The sequence below is a fragment of the Varroa destructor genome, unplaced genomic scaffold, assembly GCF_002443255.2.
Source record: "Varroa destructor unplaced genomic scaffold, Vdes_3.0 BEIS01000007.1, whole genome shotgun sequence".
NCBI classification, from domain to species: domain Eukaryota; kingdom Metazoa; phylum Arthropoda; class Arachnida; order Mesostigmata; family Varroidae; genus Varroa; species Varroa destructor.
The window spans coordinates 13,705,890-13,722,427 of record NW_019211460.1 but is presented as its reverse complement, the minus strand read 5'-3'; the positions used below and the strand labels follow the sequence as shown (position 1 = coordinate 13,722,427).

General features: G+C 41.2%; 1 protein-coding gene and 1 long non-coding RNA gene across 2 annotated transcripts; both read left to right on the top strand.

The window, feature by feature from the left end:
- The first annotated feature begins 200 nt into the window (after nucleotides 1–200).
- On the top strand, nucleotides 201–13,890 carry LOC111254460 (uncharacterized). The gene is made up of 4 exons (XM_086974155.1): nucleotides 201–295; nucleotides 3,178–3,240; nucleotides 4,998–5,141; nucleotides 10,805–13,890. The coding sequence occupies exons 2-4, from the start codon at nucleotides 3,206–3,208 to the stop codon at nucleotides 11,130–11,132; spliced, it is 507 nt and encodes a 168-aa protein (XP_086830281.1). The 5' UTR covers nucleotides 201–295; nucleotides 3,178–3,205; the 3' UTR covers nucleotides 11,133–13,890.
- On the top strand, nucleotides 9,937–15,412 carry LOC147754347 (uncharacterized). Its single transcript, XR_015316449.1, has 2 exons — nucleotides 9,937–13,889; nucleotides 14,634–15,412. It is a non-coding gene; the product is annotated as an uncharacterized LOC147754347 (long non-coding RNA).
- Nucleotides 15,413–16,538: the final 1,126 nt, after the last annotated feature.

Here is a 16,538-nt window from a genome sequence, read left to right as displayed (position 1 = left end):
ATGCTGCTAAGAGATTTCAGCTCACTCCATTAGCTCTCATTATTGTTTCATAGAATTATTTGAGTCCCTTGGACGATTTTCTAGAATTTACCATTTTTTATAGATGGCGGTATAACTAAATGGTTTCAGTCCGAATGAGTTGCTATTTCGACTTTCTAAGACAACATACCTTTAGGTGCACGCTACAAGTACCGTCTGCGCTCAGCCAGTCATGTATTGAACACCGTACCAAGGTTGATGTGTGTAAATAGATGGTTCGACATTAAGCATCTGAACTTCTGAGCTCAATGCGTAGGTGAGCAACAAATTTAGCATTATTTCGAAATTTTATAATATATGCTAAGCGAAGCAATCACTTTCCATTGTAGCATTCGGCTCCAACGAGAGGTTACTTCCAAAATAGACACGCACATCGAAGTTGCAAAACACTGATTCAGAATGCTGGGCGGGAACAACGACGTCGGAACGTACGATGACAGACGAAACAGCCATTAGAAATGTAGCTAATGTGCGTGTTGGCCAGCGAACGCTGGATTCTATCTATTTATGAAATGAAAGCTCTGTAAGGCGACCAAAAACTTGTACTTTTCATGACCAAGAAAAAGCGAAAATCCAAAAAATGCTTCATTGAATGTTGACAGATAAATCCAAGGCGAATTTAAGGTGTAGGAAACATTCGAATGTCGTGAAAGCTATACCATTAGGTATTCTTTTGAAGCATAAAGAGATCAATTTTATGCTTTGATTCACTTATGCGGCTAATGAAGAATTTCATCAGAATTGTTTATCAGCTGCAGTTGACTAACCCATTTCTTCGGTAAATAATAGTTCTGTACGTCCGCATGGAAACATCGGCTCACCGTGCCCTGACTATCATTAAAGGAAAACTTCTGGCGCCTTCGCTTTTTGCTTCCAGTAACCTGATAACAGCTACCGCTCAGTCGACCGTTTCGCAAAAGCTGCTGTCGTAAATAAAAGTTGCGTAACCCCAGTTATGGGACGATCTCTACTCGTTCCCACTTTCGAAATAAGTTACTACCAAAATTCAACAACACTCAACTTGCAATATTGGTAATATGGGGAGAAAGGAAGAGTACGGGAGGAAAAAGGCGGCGAGAACTTGTTGCCCCTAGCACAGCCGAATCGATTTTGAAACACTTTAGAACTTATGGGACTCAACTGGTCACTCTGCCGACCATTGGGTTTGACATTAGTCATAAACAATGTTGTACCAAGGTTGATTTAGAAGAAGCGGTTCGGATTAGTTTCATCGACCTCAAGCTACACCTATCAGCAGTCTCTCTGAGAGTTCCCTCCGAACTTTTCGAACGAACCGGGACAAGCGTCTGATAATCAACCTTTACCTATGTGCCAGTCTAGAATTGATGATGTATCGATTACTAGCATATGAATGAGCCGTGTGTTGTCCAATAAAACAGGGAGTGCTATGTTCAAAGTATCCGGAAATTATGCATATGCCATACACTAGATGGGCAATCTACGGCACCGTTCTTAAGCGGCGACCTTTCTATGCTCAACGCTGAAAAAAGTACTGAAATACATTTCCTCTTTGGGATTTGACGTTGCAATTATAAAACAAGCCTTTTTTTTCCCGAGAATTGTACCAACAAACCTGCTTGCTTCAGACAAACAATTTTAATTGTTTTTTTGCTAATTTAATTGTTCAATTTTAATATTGTTAAACCTTGCTATATCGTCGATTTTATTAGTTTAGAAATGCAACGACAGTTAAAAGAGAACGGGCTAAATCTCGACTTGTTCATAATTGCGAATAAGACAAAATCTGCATTGCCGAAGCTTCCTGGGTATGACTTCCTGGTTATCGGTAATTGACAAACTGTATAACGTAACATTGGTACCGATAACTCTGTTGCGAAGTAAGTATTCGGGCCATCGTTAATACAAATAAAGCTTTCTGTTTATATACACATTGAGGCCATATTTGACATAGTCCCTACCGTCATCAAAGCATGTTATTAGGTAATGTCAAAGTGGCTGTAAGATACGGGTTTGACACTGTATTATCTTATTTTCCATTCAGTAATGGATTTGGCTCTTCCCTATGATTCTACGAAAAATAATAATATATATATATAGATCCGAAAAATGACACGTCACACACCGACTACCGCTAATATTTTCGAAATCGGTATTGAACAGCGTATGACATAATATGATATTCATTAGTACAATTATTTTTACAAATAATATTCATTTAAGTTACGCATTGTCAAGTTCGCGTGTAATTTTTAACGAGAATAAAGGCTTCGCAATTCTGCGCAGGCTGCCTGTAACGCCGTCATCGTCTGTCTATAAAAGAGCGCAAAGCCATGGTACAATGCTGCTAGAAAAATCAACTGGAAACAAAATGTATCCATATATTTATAAACTACACGAGCTTGCTCTTCCATCCAACGCAAATCCCGAAGGACTGGCCTCAAGTTACGCTCTGTCCTATTTAAAATTTCTTGAAATATCGCTTTGAGTTGAATACAAGCAAAGTTTCCGCTGCCAAAGGAAGCCGGCTAAGAAAGCTCCGTTTTCGGATAAACTACTGTAATAGATTACCGTGCCGCTGGTTGGGCAAATTCAATATTCTCTATATAAAACAAGCTTCATTTTCAAGCCATATCGATCCCGGACAACATGCGCATTTAATTACTTTACGACCCTTGTAATTAATGCAGTTGGAGTTGGGGAAGTTTTACGTGCTAACATACTGCACGAGGCGTTTGGTCTCATAGCTAGGTAACTTATGCAAATTTTGACTCGGATTCAAACTCGTTCTGACAGATGCTTTCGAGACTTTAAAGTAGCTACTATGTCTACTGGTTGCTAGGACTGGCAGCATAACGGAGATACAGCCAGCTCCGGTGAACTAGTCTTATTACGCGAAATTCATTACTTCCAATCACCAGGAGTTGCCCTGTCGTGTGCTAGATTTTGACCTCCTACATTCTTCCTACGAAATTTTCTATCGCCATCTGCATAACCTGTTAATAATTTTAGCGGATTGAGGAAAAACCGTCATGTCTATCTAGCAAAAGCTTCTCGATTTATGCCCTTTAATGACTAACAGCATGGCCTTAAATCTGTAGGCTTAAACTGAATGCTTAGCTTATAACTGTGTTTTTTCAAACTTTCACGATTTTCCAGATCAGTATTACGATAAGTTTCAATCAGGATGTTGCTGACAGAAAAAGAAGTAGACTTCAACGGGTAAACAACATTCCACCGCTTTCTACGAGATCATTAAAAGCGTATAGAACTATCTAGCATTAAGGTCGAAACACATACAGCTTGCTCCTTACATCAAAAAGGTACATGGACTAACTTTAGGACACCCATCTTTAATAATTGATGAAGACCCATTCGCCATTTTGGAGTAACAGGCAATGCAAAACTAACAGCATCTATTCTCCCCCATTTTTACGCAAAAATTGATACAATACATTTGCAGGAGATGTCTGTTTCAAAAACTCCGGGATCTTAAAGAGTGTTAACGTATTGCGGCCCACCTCCGTCTAAAGAATCAATTTTTTTTTTATCGCAATGTGATTTAAATTTACCATTTCAAATGGCTACCTTTTATCTCAATGCAAGTACATTATAGTTACATAAACATGTGCTGTAAATAACCATGTAGTTTTAAATGCCAGACGCTTCATTCATTCATTCATTTATATCTTTAATTTATTTGTACTAAACACAATCAGCTGTTAGTAAATATAAAATTTGAGTTTTTTGCAGACTAATGTTTATCGGGGAGTCTTCTGCCTTTGTCCTAAGAACAAATCAAATGTCGGTGTTACGTTACAACAAGCTCACTCCATGACGCTTAAAAAAGTTCAGTGAATCTCCTTTTTAAAAAGTCTTCTGCTCATGTAAACAATATCTTTGTTGCTTGTCTATAATTATATATATATATATATATATATATATATATAATTATATATATATATATAATAATATCAATTAGAAATCAAGAACCGATCAACGCATGCGAACTGTATGAGCCTTTATTGCGTGAGCCTCCCCATGCGTACGTGCGTACTCCATTGTACGTGCGTGTGTGGGCGTGCGTCTTTGTATCTGTGTATGTATGTGTATTCGCTGCTGCTGTTTCCGCCAACAAGAGGATACCGCGATATTCTGTTTATCTGTATGTTCTCAGCCTACTTTTCACACTGCAATGGAAGTAAAGTTCGCGATCGTCCACAATAGCATGTGCAAATAATAGAACAGCCGGAGGTGCTGACTAGACCGGAAACCGCGAGACAGAGCAATATTCAGCTCTAGTGCCCAGCTGGTAATCGGTACAGGGCAACATACATTATTAGCCATACACAATCTCAAAAATTTTTACACGAAACTATCACACGCTTGCTTCCAGTACGGTTTTTGAGCACTGAATTAATCCTATATAGGTATATATTTTACCAAATCAGATCGTGCACAATTAATATTAGAACTAACGCAAACAGATTCGTTTCATTGCGGTTAAGACGTATCTTCGGATCGGCCTTATGACCTATTTGAGTAGAGAACTCGTTGTTTGTATCAATCGATGCATTTCCGTTTTTGAAATTCGAATATTCTTTCCGTGCTGAGCGTTTTACTAAACAGGTTATCGTTGCGTCGATCTGTCGATCGATTGGTACGGATCTCGCATGTAGTGGTCCATTCTTGCTATTACGTCGCGTATAGCATAATGTTTTATAAAGCAAAAGCTCTTTTTATAAAGCAAAAAGTTTTATAGGGAAAGCAGAGTGACATAAGATACAGATAGAAAGGCTTCCTTGATCGTTTCGCTGACAATATGCTGTTGTTCACGTAGATTTGGCCACAGTCTACAGGAAACGACTCGTTAACGTTTTCGACATTTTATACCAATGCATGTACACTATGAAGATTGAAACTGGTGAACATTTTGCACTCGTCATCATAACAAATCAAGTTAATTTTTGTTGAAGCAGATGGATAACGCCTGAGCCTGGCTCGTGTCAACCTAAACTGGCCTCTCAACTCCAGTTTCGAGTCGGCCTTCGACGCGCTGTACTTCCATGCCGAATAGACGTATGTGGATACACAACAGGGGACACACAAACTGCTATCATCAGGTACGGTACAGTAGAAATTAACTTACGTAGATCGCGGGTTTTAGTTAAAGCAATTTGGCAAGTGCAAAAATCTTATTTCATCGTTGCTACGGCCTTCGTAGCGAACCTAAGGCCAACACCTCTCGGAGAATGTAGGAAATGCTTCCACGATAGTTATGAGCTGTGTCCTTGAACCTGATTCTGATTTACTCTTTCTTTAGCAGAAAATCAGAATGGCACTAGGTGGTAACATTTGTCAAGCCCATTGGTATACACCATGTGCTCATTTTATTTGACATAGATGCGAGGAAATATTATTATTGCCGATTACCGTGTACTGTACACATTGAAGTTCGCATATAATGATTCTATAGTTGTCTTTTTGTCACATGCATGAACGAAATTCAAGTATCCTCCTCGATATTTGTTCGTACATATGTTGAAGCTCAAAATTATAATTAGAAATTAAAAAAAAAAAAGTTTAGGCGGTGATGGGAAATTATACTAGTTATAAGGTGCTCTACCGGAAGATTTCAATAGCACATAGGGACGTATCGCCGGCGTCTGCACAATGGAATATATAAATGTAGTGTTGAATGGGACACGCTACAATATCTGATCGGTTCATGAGTTATACCGACGCAACGAATTGCATTTATTTCTCTGTTTTTCATCTATAATACGATATGATGCATTAGATTGAAACGTTCGCAGATTGGCAAGAGCACACGTCGGGTGTGTCTGTGGTGCGTCGAGAACGGAGGTAAATTGGACGAAGGTGTATATTTCACTCTTGTCTATGGGCGAATTGCCCCTTCTAGTTTGGCCTATCTCAGTGTGAGTTTAATAAAGATAGTTGTCCAGCCCATAAGGGACCTTGTTCACTTCAAAGACACGTACTTATCCGGTTGAGTATCGGTGGCCTCTAACTAGAAGGCACTTTTACGTTTGCAGCGTTACTTCCGTTCTACCGTTGCCTTACAGTCCAGGCCGATGTAACTTTGGCTGGGTGCATTATTCTACGAGTCTTCAATTCGAATACGGGCTAATCACAAAACAGTAGTCACTATAAAATTAGCGACCCATAATGTAGTTGCTGCGGACAACAACATACGTAAAGGTGTGACTTCACTACAATAGTCGGCTCTTCAGTCTTTAGTTAAGCATAGTAATTTATTCAGTTTAACGTCGTTATTAATCCGAAGTAAAATTTTTCGCATTAACCGCTATAGTAATCCACTAATAGTCGATATTTTCGATAAATGCAATATTTTACTAATTGTTCGCTTAGATAATTCCTATCACGTTTAGAAAATCGCGCGATCTCAGTGGCTGATAGAAGTACGAGTCGGCTAGGGTGATAGAGGAAACTTTGCCCGGCTAAATAGCCATACGCTTTCCAACTTTCTCGGGGTAGAGCGATCTCACCGATAGCTCGTCAGTTGATGTGTCGCAAGGGTGGTATCGACGCCGAAACGGCCAAAAATCCGAGCCATAGTTTTGTCGTCTAGTCGAATAATGCTCATATAATGAACGCGAAACTAGCATAGTTCGCTCCCGCCAATAGGTGCCAGACTCCGTTGACAGATAGTCTCATGCAGCCCGAACGTACTCAGTATATGAAATCAAACCTCGCTCAAGTCTTAAATCGAACAGCAAAATGTGCTGCACTCGCGTTATATGAGTACTATCCGGCTCGACGGTGGGATCATAGCTCGGACCTCGGGCTCGCTCCAGCTCGATATCCTACATCGATACCGGACCCATCAATCAGTGTGGGCAGCGATGGTCGCTGTACCGCGAAGGAGTCAGAAAGTACACGGCTCTTTAGCCAGGTAAGGTTTCCTCTGTCACTCTGGCCCAAAGAAATCGCGACCCATACTTCAGCGGGCAACCGGTGGCTTGGTATTCTTAACTATCATAAGGGTCATCTAATTACAAAGAAAACTGTTCGTCGTCTGATGGCACACTATTTTCCGGACAAAGGAATTTGGGCTAAGACAAGCGTATACGTACGCAGGTGCGCCGCGTGCCAGCTCGCCAGGAAAAGATGTCTACGTACGTCTTTCCCCACTTCATAGGCAATAAGTCTACGAATCCGCCGCTGGCATAAATCATATTGAGCAGGGGAAACTGTCATGATCACTGCGTGTGTTACTATGACAACAGGATGTAGGTCAGGACAATGCCGCGATCTCGCGCAAGACATCCTCAGTCCGGACGAAAGTCCAAGATTGTGCGATCTGTTAGTCGGCTTTGGAAACCGTGGAATCCGGTCCGACACGACGTAAGACGAGATCACGAGGAGGTCGAAATAGTGCAGCTTGAAGTCAAAACGAATTAGTTTTACCAAATAAGCGTGGCCGAGTTGTGTTATCGTTTATATACGTGTCGATGGCGCAGAACGAGTAGCTGTACGATGCTTGTTCCTGCTAGCCAACGACAAAACTAGATCAGGTTATATATCTACCCACACTTCTGTATGAGATATCGAAAAAATGCCCGAGTGCGTATGCAGAGCAGATAAAAGCTTTAATAATGTCCAGCTCCAGTAGAAAGCCATTGCGTGGGTTCAGTAGCCTTTAAATAGAAGTGTATGTTTCCAGTTCCAGTTGTGAAGAGCTAACGGTGTTGAAACGAACCACAACGTAAAGCAAAATGAGGAAACTTTAACTGATTTTTCGCACTATTTATTGCTTTAGATTAGGCTAAAGTCAGGCTGGCGACTATTTTTCCCAGAAATTGAATCTTTTTCATTGAATTTCATTGCAAGTGAGTTAGAAGCTATTAATGTGCGATTTCTTTCCAAAACTCAGATCTTATCTGCACTACCTTCCACGATGACAAACACATCCTGCAACTCTAGGAGATCTACAAAAACAAATCAATCTTCACTTCTATACAACTTGGTATAATATACAAAAAATAAATAATAATAAAAAAAAAGTTGTACAGAATTCGCTGGCCATTTTCGTTGTCCTCTAATAATTCAACACTATTTTTTCTCACTTAGTTTTTTTAGCGTGTCTTTGTGATATATTCGGTAGGTTTTTTTTGTTTACTAATTGACTCAGTAGTCGGTAATGTGCAATCGTACCACGTTCCATCGTACCACACACCGTATAACGTGGTACGATTGCATATTACCGACTAGTAAGTCAATTAGTAAACAAAAAACACATGTATATACATGTGCAATGTGCAAAAATAACAAATATTGACAAAAAAAAATTAAGTGTGCCGATGAACATCTGTATATTAATCTCAAATTCGCTTACCAAAGGACTGAGCTTTACTACCGAATGTATCACAAAGACACGCTAAAAAAACTGTAAGAGAAAAAATAGTATTATTGAATTATTAGAGGACAACAAAAATGACCAGCGAATTCTGTACAACTTTTTTTTTTATTATTATTTATTTATTGCTGTACGGTGTGTGGATCAATGCACGCAATGGAAAATTAGGTAGAAGCCAAGCCAGTCTTTAGTCAATCAAAGCATTAAATGTGTCTCCAAACGCAGAGCAAACAGTAAATACTCTTCTCTATTTTCTACTTTCGATAATATACGACCAAATTGTATGCTTGTCGTGCATCGATCAGCCACCTTATGTAATATTACCAAGTAGGTACACTTTTAGGTAGGTATAATTTAGAAATAATATGACAACAAACGATATAAAATACACAAATAGTTGACATGTAAAAATATTGCCCTTGGAAACGTGACAACATTAAAGACTATGTTTACAGATATTAGTCGGGCATATTCTTTAGTGTTTTTTTTTCCGGTAAATTGCCTAATAACTATGATTTTACGCTTGAGGACTTCTTGCTGCGGTATCTCAGACAAATAGTTTGCGACATCGTCAGAAATATTTTAGAACAAATTGTGGTGAAACTTCAGTAAAGACATATTCATTCTCCAATGTAGAATAAAAATTATAGTGCAATTTCCCTTTGCGTAGCAAACACATCGTGGCTGTCCTACTCATGTGATTGACGGGCCCAAGAAGCAAAAATCACTCAACATCCCTATTAATTTAAAATCTAAGCTTTTTTACCTGGAAGCGTACCGCGAATTTGTTTGAGTATGAATAAGACTTTCCGTCCCCTAAAGTCAGAACAAATTTTCCGTCTTAGCAGATACAAGCAGCAATAATCAAGCACGGCCTACACTTTTTTTCACAATATTTAAGCCCGCCTACGATGCAACGATTAACTAACGAAAAAAATCGTTGACCACACTAATTTCGTCAATTAAGCTAAAATCAGCTACTAGATTTCAACTCTCCATTCTCACATGTCAGCTTCGTCTGATCGTTCCCCTGAGATTAGAGTCGAAAATGCTGAGTAGGTTATATATCATCGAACATCTATCTATCTATCATTATCTACTATGATAGTTTATACACTTTATGTATTATGTAAATAACCAAAGGTAGATTGCGCTCCGACCGAGTACATCATACCGTACGACGTCCGCTCTCTTTAGCCACTGTCATTGATCAGGAGACACCCCCTCGAAACACTCCCAGCTCCGTCGTTTTCTAGTTAGACTACGTTATCTAGTTTGCCTAGCTAACTAATCTAGGTTACTTTATATTGCTTGCGTGGGTACCCCACCTGGGGGTAGTCGAGAGTGAGAGGAACCTCGTGAGGAAAGGGATTTTTATCGGGGCCGAGCGCTCGACGTTAGACGCTATAGCCGCCAGGGCGCACAGAGGGGTAACTGAGGGGTGTGGAGCGAGTGAAGCAAGCTGCGCCTGCGCAAAAAGCGCAGACAGCGCCTTGGCTCAGTGGAGTATGACTACCATAACCAAAAATCGGAGCAGCAGAGGCCGGAACATTAGCAGCGGTAATAACAGCAGCAGAAAAGAAAGACGATGTTGCCAGCCAACTAGCTTCGGTGCGAGGTGCCCGCAAAGCCCGTGGCTATACAAGATATAAGAAAGCAGTTAGATAAAAGGAGACTTACGAACCCCAGCAGACAGCACTAGATCGACGCTGCGGTCTTTGGCCCCTATACGCGTCGTGTCAAATCGTTCATTCGTTGTTTGGTTAAAATTACGTACCAGCGGGTAAATCAACAATGATGAAATAGAAACTGATTGTCAAATCTGTAATACCAATCATATGCGAGTGCACCCAGCAGGCAACTAGAAGGTTATATCTAGTGAAGAACACTCGTCAAGTCACTGAACAAAGAATTAAGATTGTATCAACGATCAGTCGGTTAAGACATTTCTCACCCGTAACTCATCAACAACCCATCCTGTTATCTGAACCTGTAATTTTTTGTTGTTGCAACAGCCCTAAAGTAGATTTACTTGTTCGCCACAACATTGTACACGACGACAAACGAGCGCAATAAGGCACGTTATGTACGAATCAGTGCGGAGGCGGCCTCGATGTCTACCAGCATTGCACTGTTCCGCGAGAGTTAATCGACGCTTTAAGGTAAAGAGAAGGGGATTGGCCACTGAGATACAGTGAACTACTTAGTGAATTTTGAAAACAGTGACACCGTGTGCGTTTTTTTTGTTGCTTACGGGGTACATAATTAAAGTACATAGCGTTCGTACCAAACGTTCGAAATAGGCAAATCGTTCACCTGCATTTTCTATGGGGTTGTGCCAGCCAGATGCTTTAAATTGGATTTGTGTTTGATGTGGACTCCTAGCGAAAAGATTGGCCAGCTGCTCGGCTGGGTGCTCCCGGACCACGGCATCGCTGGGCGCTCGGAAACGCGCAGTAACCAGCAGCAAAGAAACGACTCTATCGATTCCGTTTACTGCCACAATTATAATCATCGCATCAGTAACGCCACAACAGCAGAGCAGCTTACGGAGTTGATGCGGAGCACCGACGGTGAGCTGGAGCGCCATCGACATGGAGAACTAGGACCCCAGCATTCGTTGGTGCATTCTCATCTTAAATCGTTCAACAAATACCGACTACGCGACTTCCAGGATATTGCCGTTATATTAGCCGCTGGTGAAATTTGGTAGATCAGAAATTTCCAACTGAAGATCATATGTCAGTCGACGTAATAGAAATACGGTAGCAACTGGGATCTATTTGTCACTGAGCGGAAGAGAAAGCCATAAACAGAAATTTTTGCGATACTCTTTTAAATAATTTAGTGTGCACTGCGTTCTCAACGTGGACACGCACGTAACAAGGACCAGTGAACTTTGCATTCATTCTGGTCTTTTCCTCGAGTTAATGTGGGTCACGTTCCAGCAATGGACGCGCATTTATCGTGATCTGCGTCACAGATTTCAAGAATCGTTGTCCTCCCACCGGTCCCTACTGCAAAATTATAAGAAGTGCAATTGTTGTCCGTTGCAGCTACAGCCGTTATTAATACCAGTGGCAATTACACGCTGCTCAACTATTCAAGTCGGGTTTTGCCATTACCTTGGGCGATCATTATATCGTCTATTGCCGCTAGCCACAGTCTTCAACCAGCGACTGCTTAGCTGTTCCTGTATTACTAGCTGCTCTGACGCGTTCGACGCTTAGTTCGGCCGTGTTGACGAGCGGGTCATTAGCAAAAGTACCAGAAGCAGCGCCATCACTGAAAGGTGCTTTGTAAGTCAACCTTCTTGTTCCGTCTCGGTGCCGATTGCAATTAACTACTGACTCTTCGTAAACCGACAGATAAGCAGCTGCCACCCAACAGACCACAGGACATCGTTGTTGTCGAACGGCACCTTTACTGCTATCGCTGTCGACGGCGTTCCTACAGCGGCCTCCTCGCTACAACGTTAGAATCACCTCCTTACCGAACGCTAGCGTCTACCCTTTCCAGGACTCGCCTGGACGCCAGACGACGAGCGTCGCGAGTCTCACGCGGATCACTAGCATCTGCTGCTGCTGCTGCTGCGGTAAGCCGCTGTCGTCTTCAACTTGACATCTGAATCGAGCTTGTAAGCTGGTGCTAGTCCAGCTCACAGATAACGGTAGCTTGCCAGTTAGCCGGTTACCAACAGTGACAGATAGTATTCGAGTGTCAAGACAAAAATAGTGCGTTTGTAGTGTGTTACATTTGGAAGTAACACATACATTATTCAATGCAGCAACAGCTCGTATAGTCCCAGGGAACACCAACGGATTGAGTCAGTCTGAACAGTTAGGGCTGAAAGCGTCAACTGTATTAGCAGTGTCTCCGACCAGAACAGAGGAAAAAACTTTTAAATATCCGAACGATAACAGCTGGCTAGTTGTCCGAAGTAGTTCTTTGCAACAGCCGAGTAAGTGAACAAAAATGAAGCTTCAAAGTCAGGACAGCACGACGCTGGAGCCGGCAGATCTGGGCATGGAGATTCTACGTATCTCTGTCAAGGTGCCCATGATCATCTGTGAGGAGGTGGCCCCACCACAGGATGGTGAGGCCGATGATAACACAAATGAGGTGGAGATGACGCCGCCACTTTCGCCTCGCGTCATGTGCCTGCTTGCAGTCCCTGCAGTCGATTCGTCAATCGAACGGCGGCCGTGTGAATTCAACAACAACACCGTAAACGCGTAAAGAGCAGGGCGTGAAGGTGACGCACGAATGCTTCAGGAGTGGCGACCTATTAGTTTCGATGACAATGGCACACTAACGCAGCGAGTAAGAGAGAAATGTGAAAAGTCGTTGTTTTGTTGAAGCGTTGACGATGCATTGCATCTACCGCAAATCCCTGTTTCGCGTTTTTCCTTTCGTAGCCAGTCCCCATCCCTGAGAAATTAAAAATATTTCGATGCCAAAACTGCCAGGCAAATCAAGACGCAATACCACATATGTGCGTATATATGCCTCACCTTAAGCCGATTTTGGAAGAGCTTACGGAAAATAACAAAACCTAAATTATCGACAAAAACCTTCATCCTTAGTCACATCTGGCCGCATGGATACCTTATGCATTGTTGTATATTGTGGAACGTGCTTGCAGCGCCATTGACGTCAAAAGAACAGCTTTTACAAACAACGATGGCAGTAAACGCAACAACAGCCTCAACGTTCGACGACATGTATCAAGCCGAGGTCGAAGACCGCACACCAGCAAAGAGAAGACCTTAGATATTAGGCTGTTATCGTTATAGACTGCCTAAACGACGGGCTAAATGATAGAACAAACGGGAATATGCCAGCGGAAGCAAAGAGCAAGAGACAAACGAGCTTCATTTTTCAAACACTTGCTGGTATCACCAGTTACTCTACTGCTCGTATAATTCCTCTAAATCGTAGAAGAAAAACAGGTTGAAAAAAAGTTGCTTTTTGCTGTCATTTTACTACTGATATCAGCGTCTGCCTTTCGTTGTCGCAGTGGCTGTGCTTGACATCTACCTCGCCAACTAATTATTCGAGGGTGTCTGGACAACCTTTAAATTCGATGCTGGATTAGCGGTGCTTCTGTGGATTCTACATTGTATAACCTCTGTCCCCAGCCCACCTAAATTGATCCCTTTCTTTTCTAACCGACTTTTCTCTCTACAATTTCTCCGTCATTTTTGCCACTCACTTGACGCTTAATTAGGTTGTGTCTGACCTTACCGCGGCCAAGTGGACGTCATCATACACGATATGAATCATAATGATCAGGTGAATATGTGTATGCAAAAGCTTGGATAGAAATAGACAGGAACAGAAAGGTAGACAAGCCCCGATAAGGAGCAACGGAGAGGCTACGAATGGCAAATGCAAGAGTAGACAAGAGAAACGTTGAGCAGAGGAGCTGGAAGACGACAGCGTCGAGTGGGTCCGCCAAAATGCGCAGGTATGAACGAGCGCATGGTCTGAACGTTAATCAAATAATCATTCATTGCAGGAAAATGAGGTTAACCGTGACAGTTCAGAGTTTCGGCTCACTATAGCTTTCACTGTTATCATTGTTATATAGAAAAAGGTCCTATAGTCAGCGTGCTTCGAAACCAGACATTGCTCTAATGCAGAGTAACAAGAAACGTACTTTTAATATAAAACGCGAAGAAAACCGCTACGAAACCGAGAACAGCTCAGTTGATATAAGCTGACTGTCAAAGAACTGTATACAGAATGTTGATATGTAATGTTAGGTTAACGAATAAACATGAAATTATTTCGTTGATTAAAGTAGCCAACGGAAAGAGCACTGGGAAAAAGCAAGGCTTAGCAAAAACACCTGCCAACTGGCGTTTCTCCTTTCACATGTGCGCGTCCACTAGGGCCTCACAATCAACTTAAGTAAGCAACGTAGGACAAGTGTATTTCTTCCTGATACAACTAAGGACAACACATTGAAGAGAAGGTTTGGAAGACTTACTCGGCCCGATAAAAAGGAAAATATGTATGTTTTCATTTTACTGGCTACTATTAACGGAAGGACGAGGTGGTAAAACATATCTGAGTATCACCATAGATATATCGGTAAGAAACAGTGTAAAGCGCAAATTAATTTTTCGCCCATTTCTTTGATTACTTTCCCCGACGCTGTCCTGAATGTTATCGCTGCGTTTTCGTTTTGCCTTTCTGGCTTTTACAGATCTTCATACAGGTAGCCAAGCAAGCTGAGTGCGATGGGGTCCCATACGCAACGGGGCCCCGGATGCAGCACTGGCATGGCATGACCGTGCCCGGCTGATGCTTTCATGATGACGAATGGAAATGATCGAGAGATCGAACTGAATAACGGATCAAACCACCCACGCTTGCAACATTGCTTCCTTTATCTCTGTTTTTGCAACAGTAATCGATAATGACAATAATGAAAATAGCACTAGTACTAGTAGCTGTAGTAAAATTGGCAAAAAGTAATAATGCATACCAGGCCTAGGCCTGAAAACACAAAAAAATGCTACCTCTGGCTTATGTCCGGATTTCCTGCTGCCGCCGGTGTTCCAGCAAGCTGAAAATTATTTGCGCTCGTAACTACTAGGAAATGGAAACTCTCTCACACACGACAAATTGAAACTTATAGATAGACTCGTGCAGAATCTGGCAGCCTGTAGAGTAGGCCAGGTTCGACGTACGAATGGAATGCAGCACGATTTGATGGGGTCTGGCATAATTTATAGGATTGTAAATGAATGAATTAGAAACGTATGATTCAACCAGCAAAAACCATTTTACGGGTTTACCCATATACATGAGTGTTACTGAGCCATGCTTATGAATTGATTGGAATTTTAAATAGAGACTATGTAAAAAAGGATGAGCGAGTGACTCCTACTATTACTATCGTTGAGGTCAAATTAAATAAGCGAAAATAACAGATAAACACTAATAAATTGTGTTGTTGTAAATATAATACTGTTCGAACGATTTTGTGGCTTGTTTTTTGATTCTAGTCAGAAACACATAGAGGCACTGGTGTAGATGCAATTATGGTTTCTAATAACCTCTCGAACTATTTTACTCTGTTCCAATTTTGTAAAAACGTCAGTAAATTCATGTAGGCTATCTAATTTACTTAACTACTTCATAAAAAGTAGCTTGATTTATCCAAGTTATTTCTACACATATTTGTTTTATGTGAATATCACATTTTTGAGACAACTATCATTCTTTTTAGTTATAATCTCATCTTACTAATTTGAAATAGCCGTTATGAAAAGTTAATGCCGATTTTTTAGGGAATTACAAGTTGTACTCATTTTACGTGTGTGGCATGTTAAAAAGTTTCCAAAGAACGCGGCTTTGATTGAATGAGAGGGAGGGGTAAGCGGGCCTTTTTGAACAGGGAGAAACCTTGTTTAAAGCAGATTTGAACTTCCGTACAATTTTTAAAGTAGAACCCGGACGAAAATGCTCTGAATCGAACATCAGAAGAAGAATTCACTTCGATACCTTATTGAATCGCCATACATTTTCGTTACGGCATCCAATACAGTTTCGCCTTCGAACTGTATAAAATAAACCGACCTATTGTATGACGAACATGTTCTTAAATTCAATGCTTCATTACCTTAACTTATTATTTAAAGGGCATCGTGTTTCGTTCAGGTGCATTAATATTATGCCAACGTCTCTATGTAACGTCATGCCTCAACGATACGAATCCTCGTTGTTCTCTCTTAAAGCTATTCCCGCCATATTTTAAGCAGAAGCTACCAGCATTTTTTTTTCTTCTTCAAATTAGTTCCGGAACTTAATTGTAGAAATTTACTAAGAATTTTGCTATTTTAACCGTTTCTAACTGAGTAGGAATCGCTCGGTGGGACTTCTATCGAGGTCTATTAATCTTCACTTACGACCATAGCTATTACACCTTATGTCTAAATGTCTCAGCTGCTTTGCGCCACAGTAACAGAACATCTGTGATCACTTTCGTTATCCTGAGGTTCATTCGCTATTCGAGAAGTGGCAGCTGGTAGCTATTCAGAACCTTTTTACGCTCTAAGCGGAAGCTCCGATAAGCCGGCCGTTGATTAATCATACGATACTTTAA

What these genes read in the sequence shown, in the direction of transcription:
- LOC111254460 (XM_086974155.1), top strand. Translation starts at nt 3,206, where the DNA reads ATGTTGCTGACAGAAAAAGAAGTAGACTTCAACGG. An exon ending in AAAGAAGTAGACTTCAACGG is followed by an intron (nt 3,241 to 4,997) that starts GTAAACAACATT and finishes TTGTTGAAGCAG; the next exon opens with ATGGATAACGCCTGAGCCTG. An exon ending in ACACAAACTGCTATCATCAG is followed by an intron (nt 5,142 to 10,804) that starts GTACGGTACAGT and finishes GTGGACTCCTAG; the next exon opens with CGAAAAGATTGGCCAGCTGC.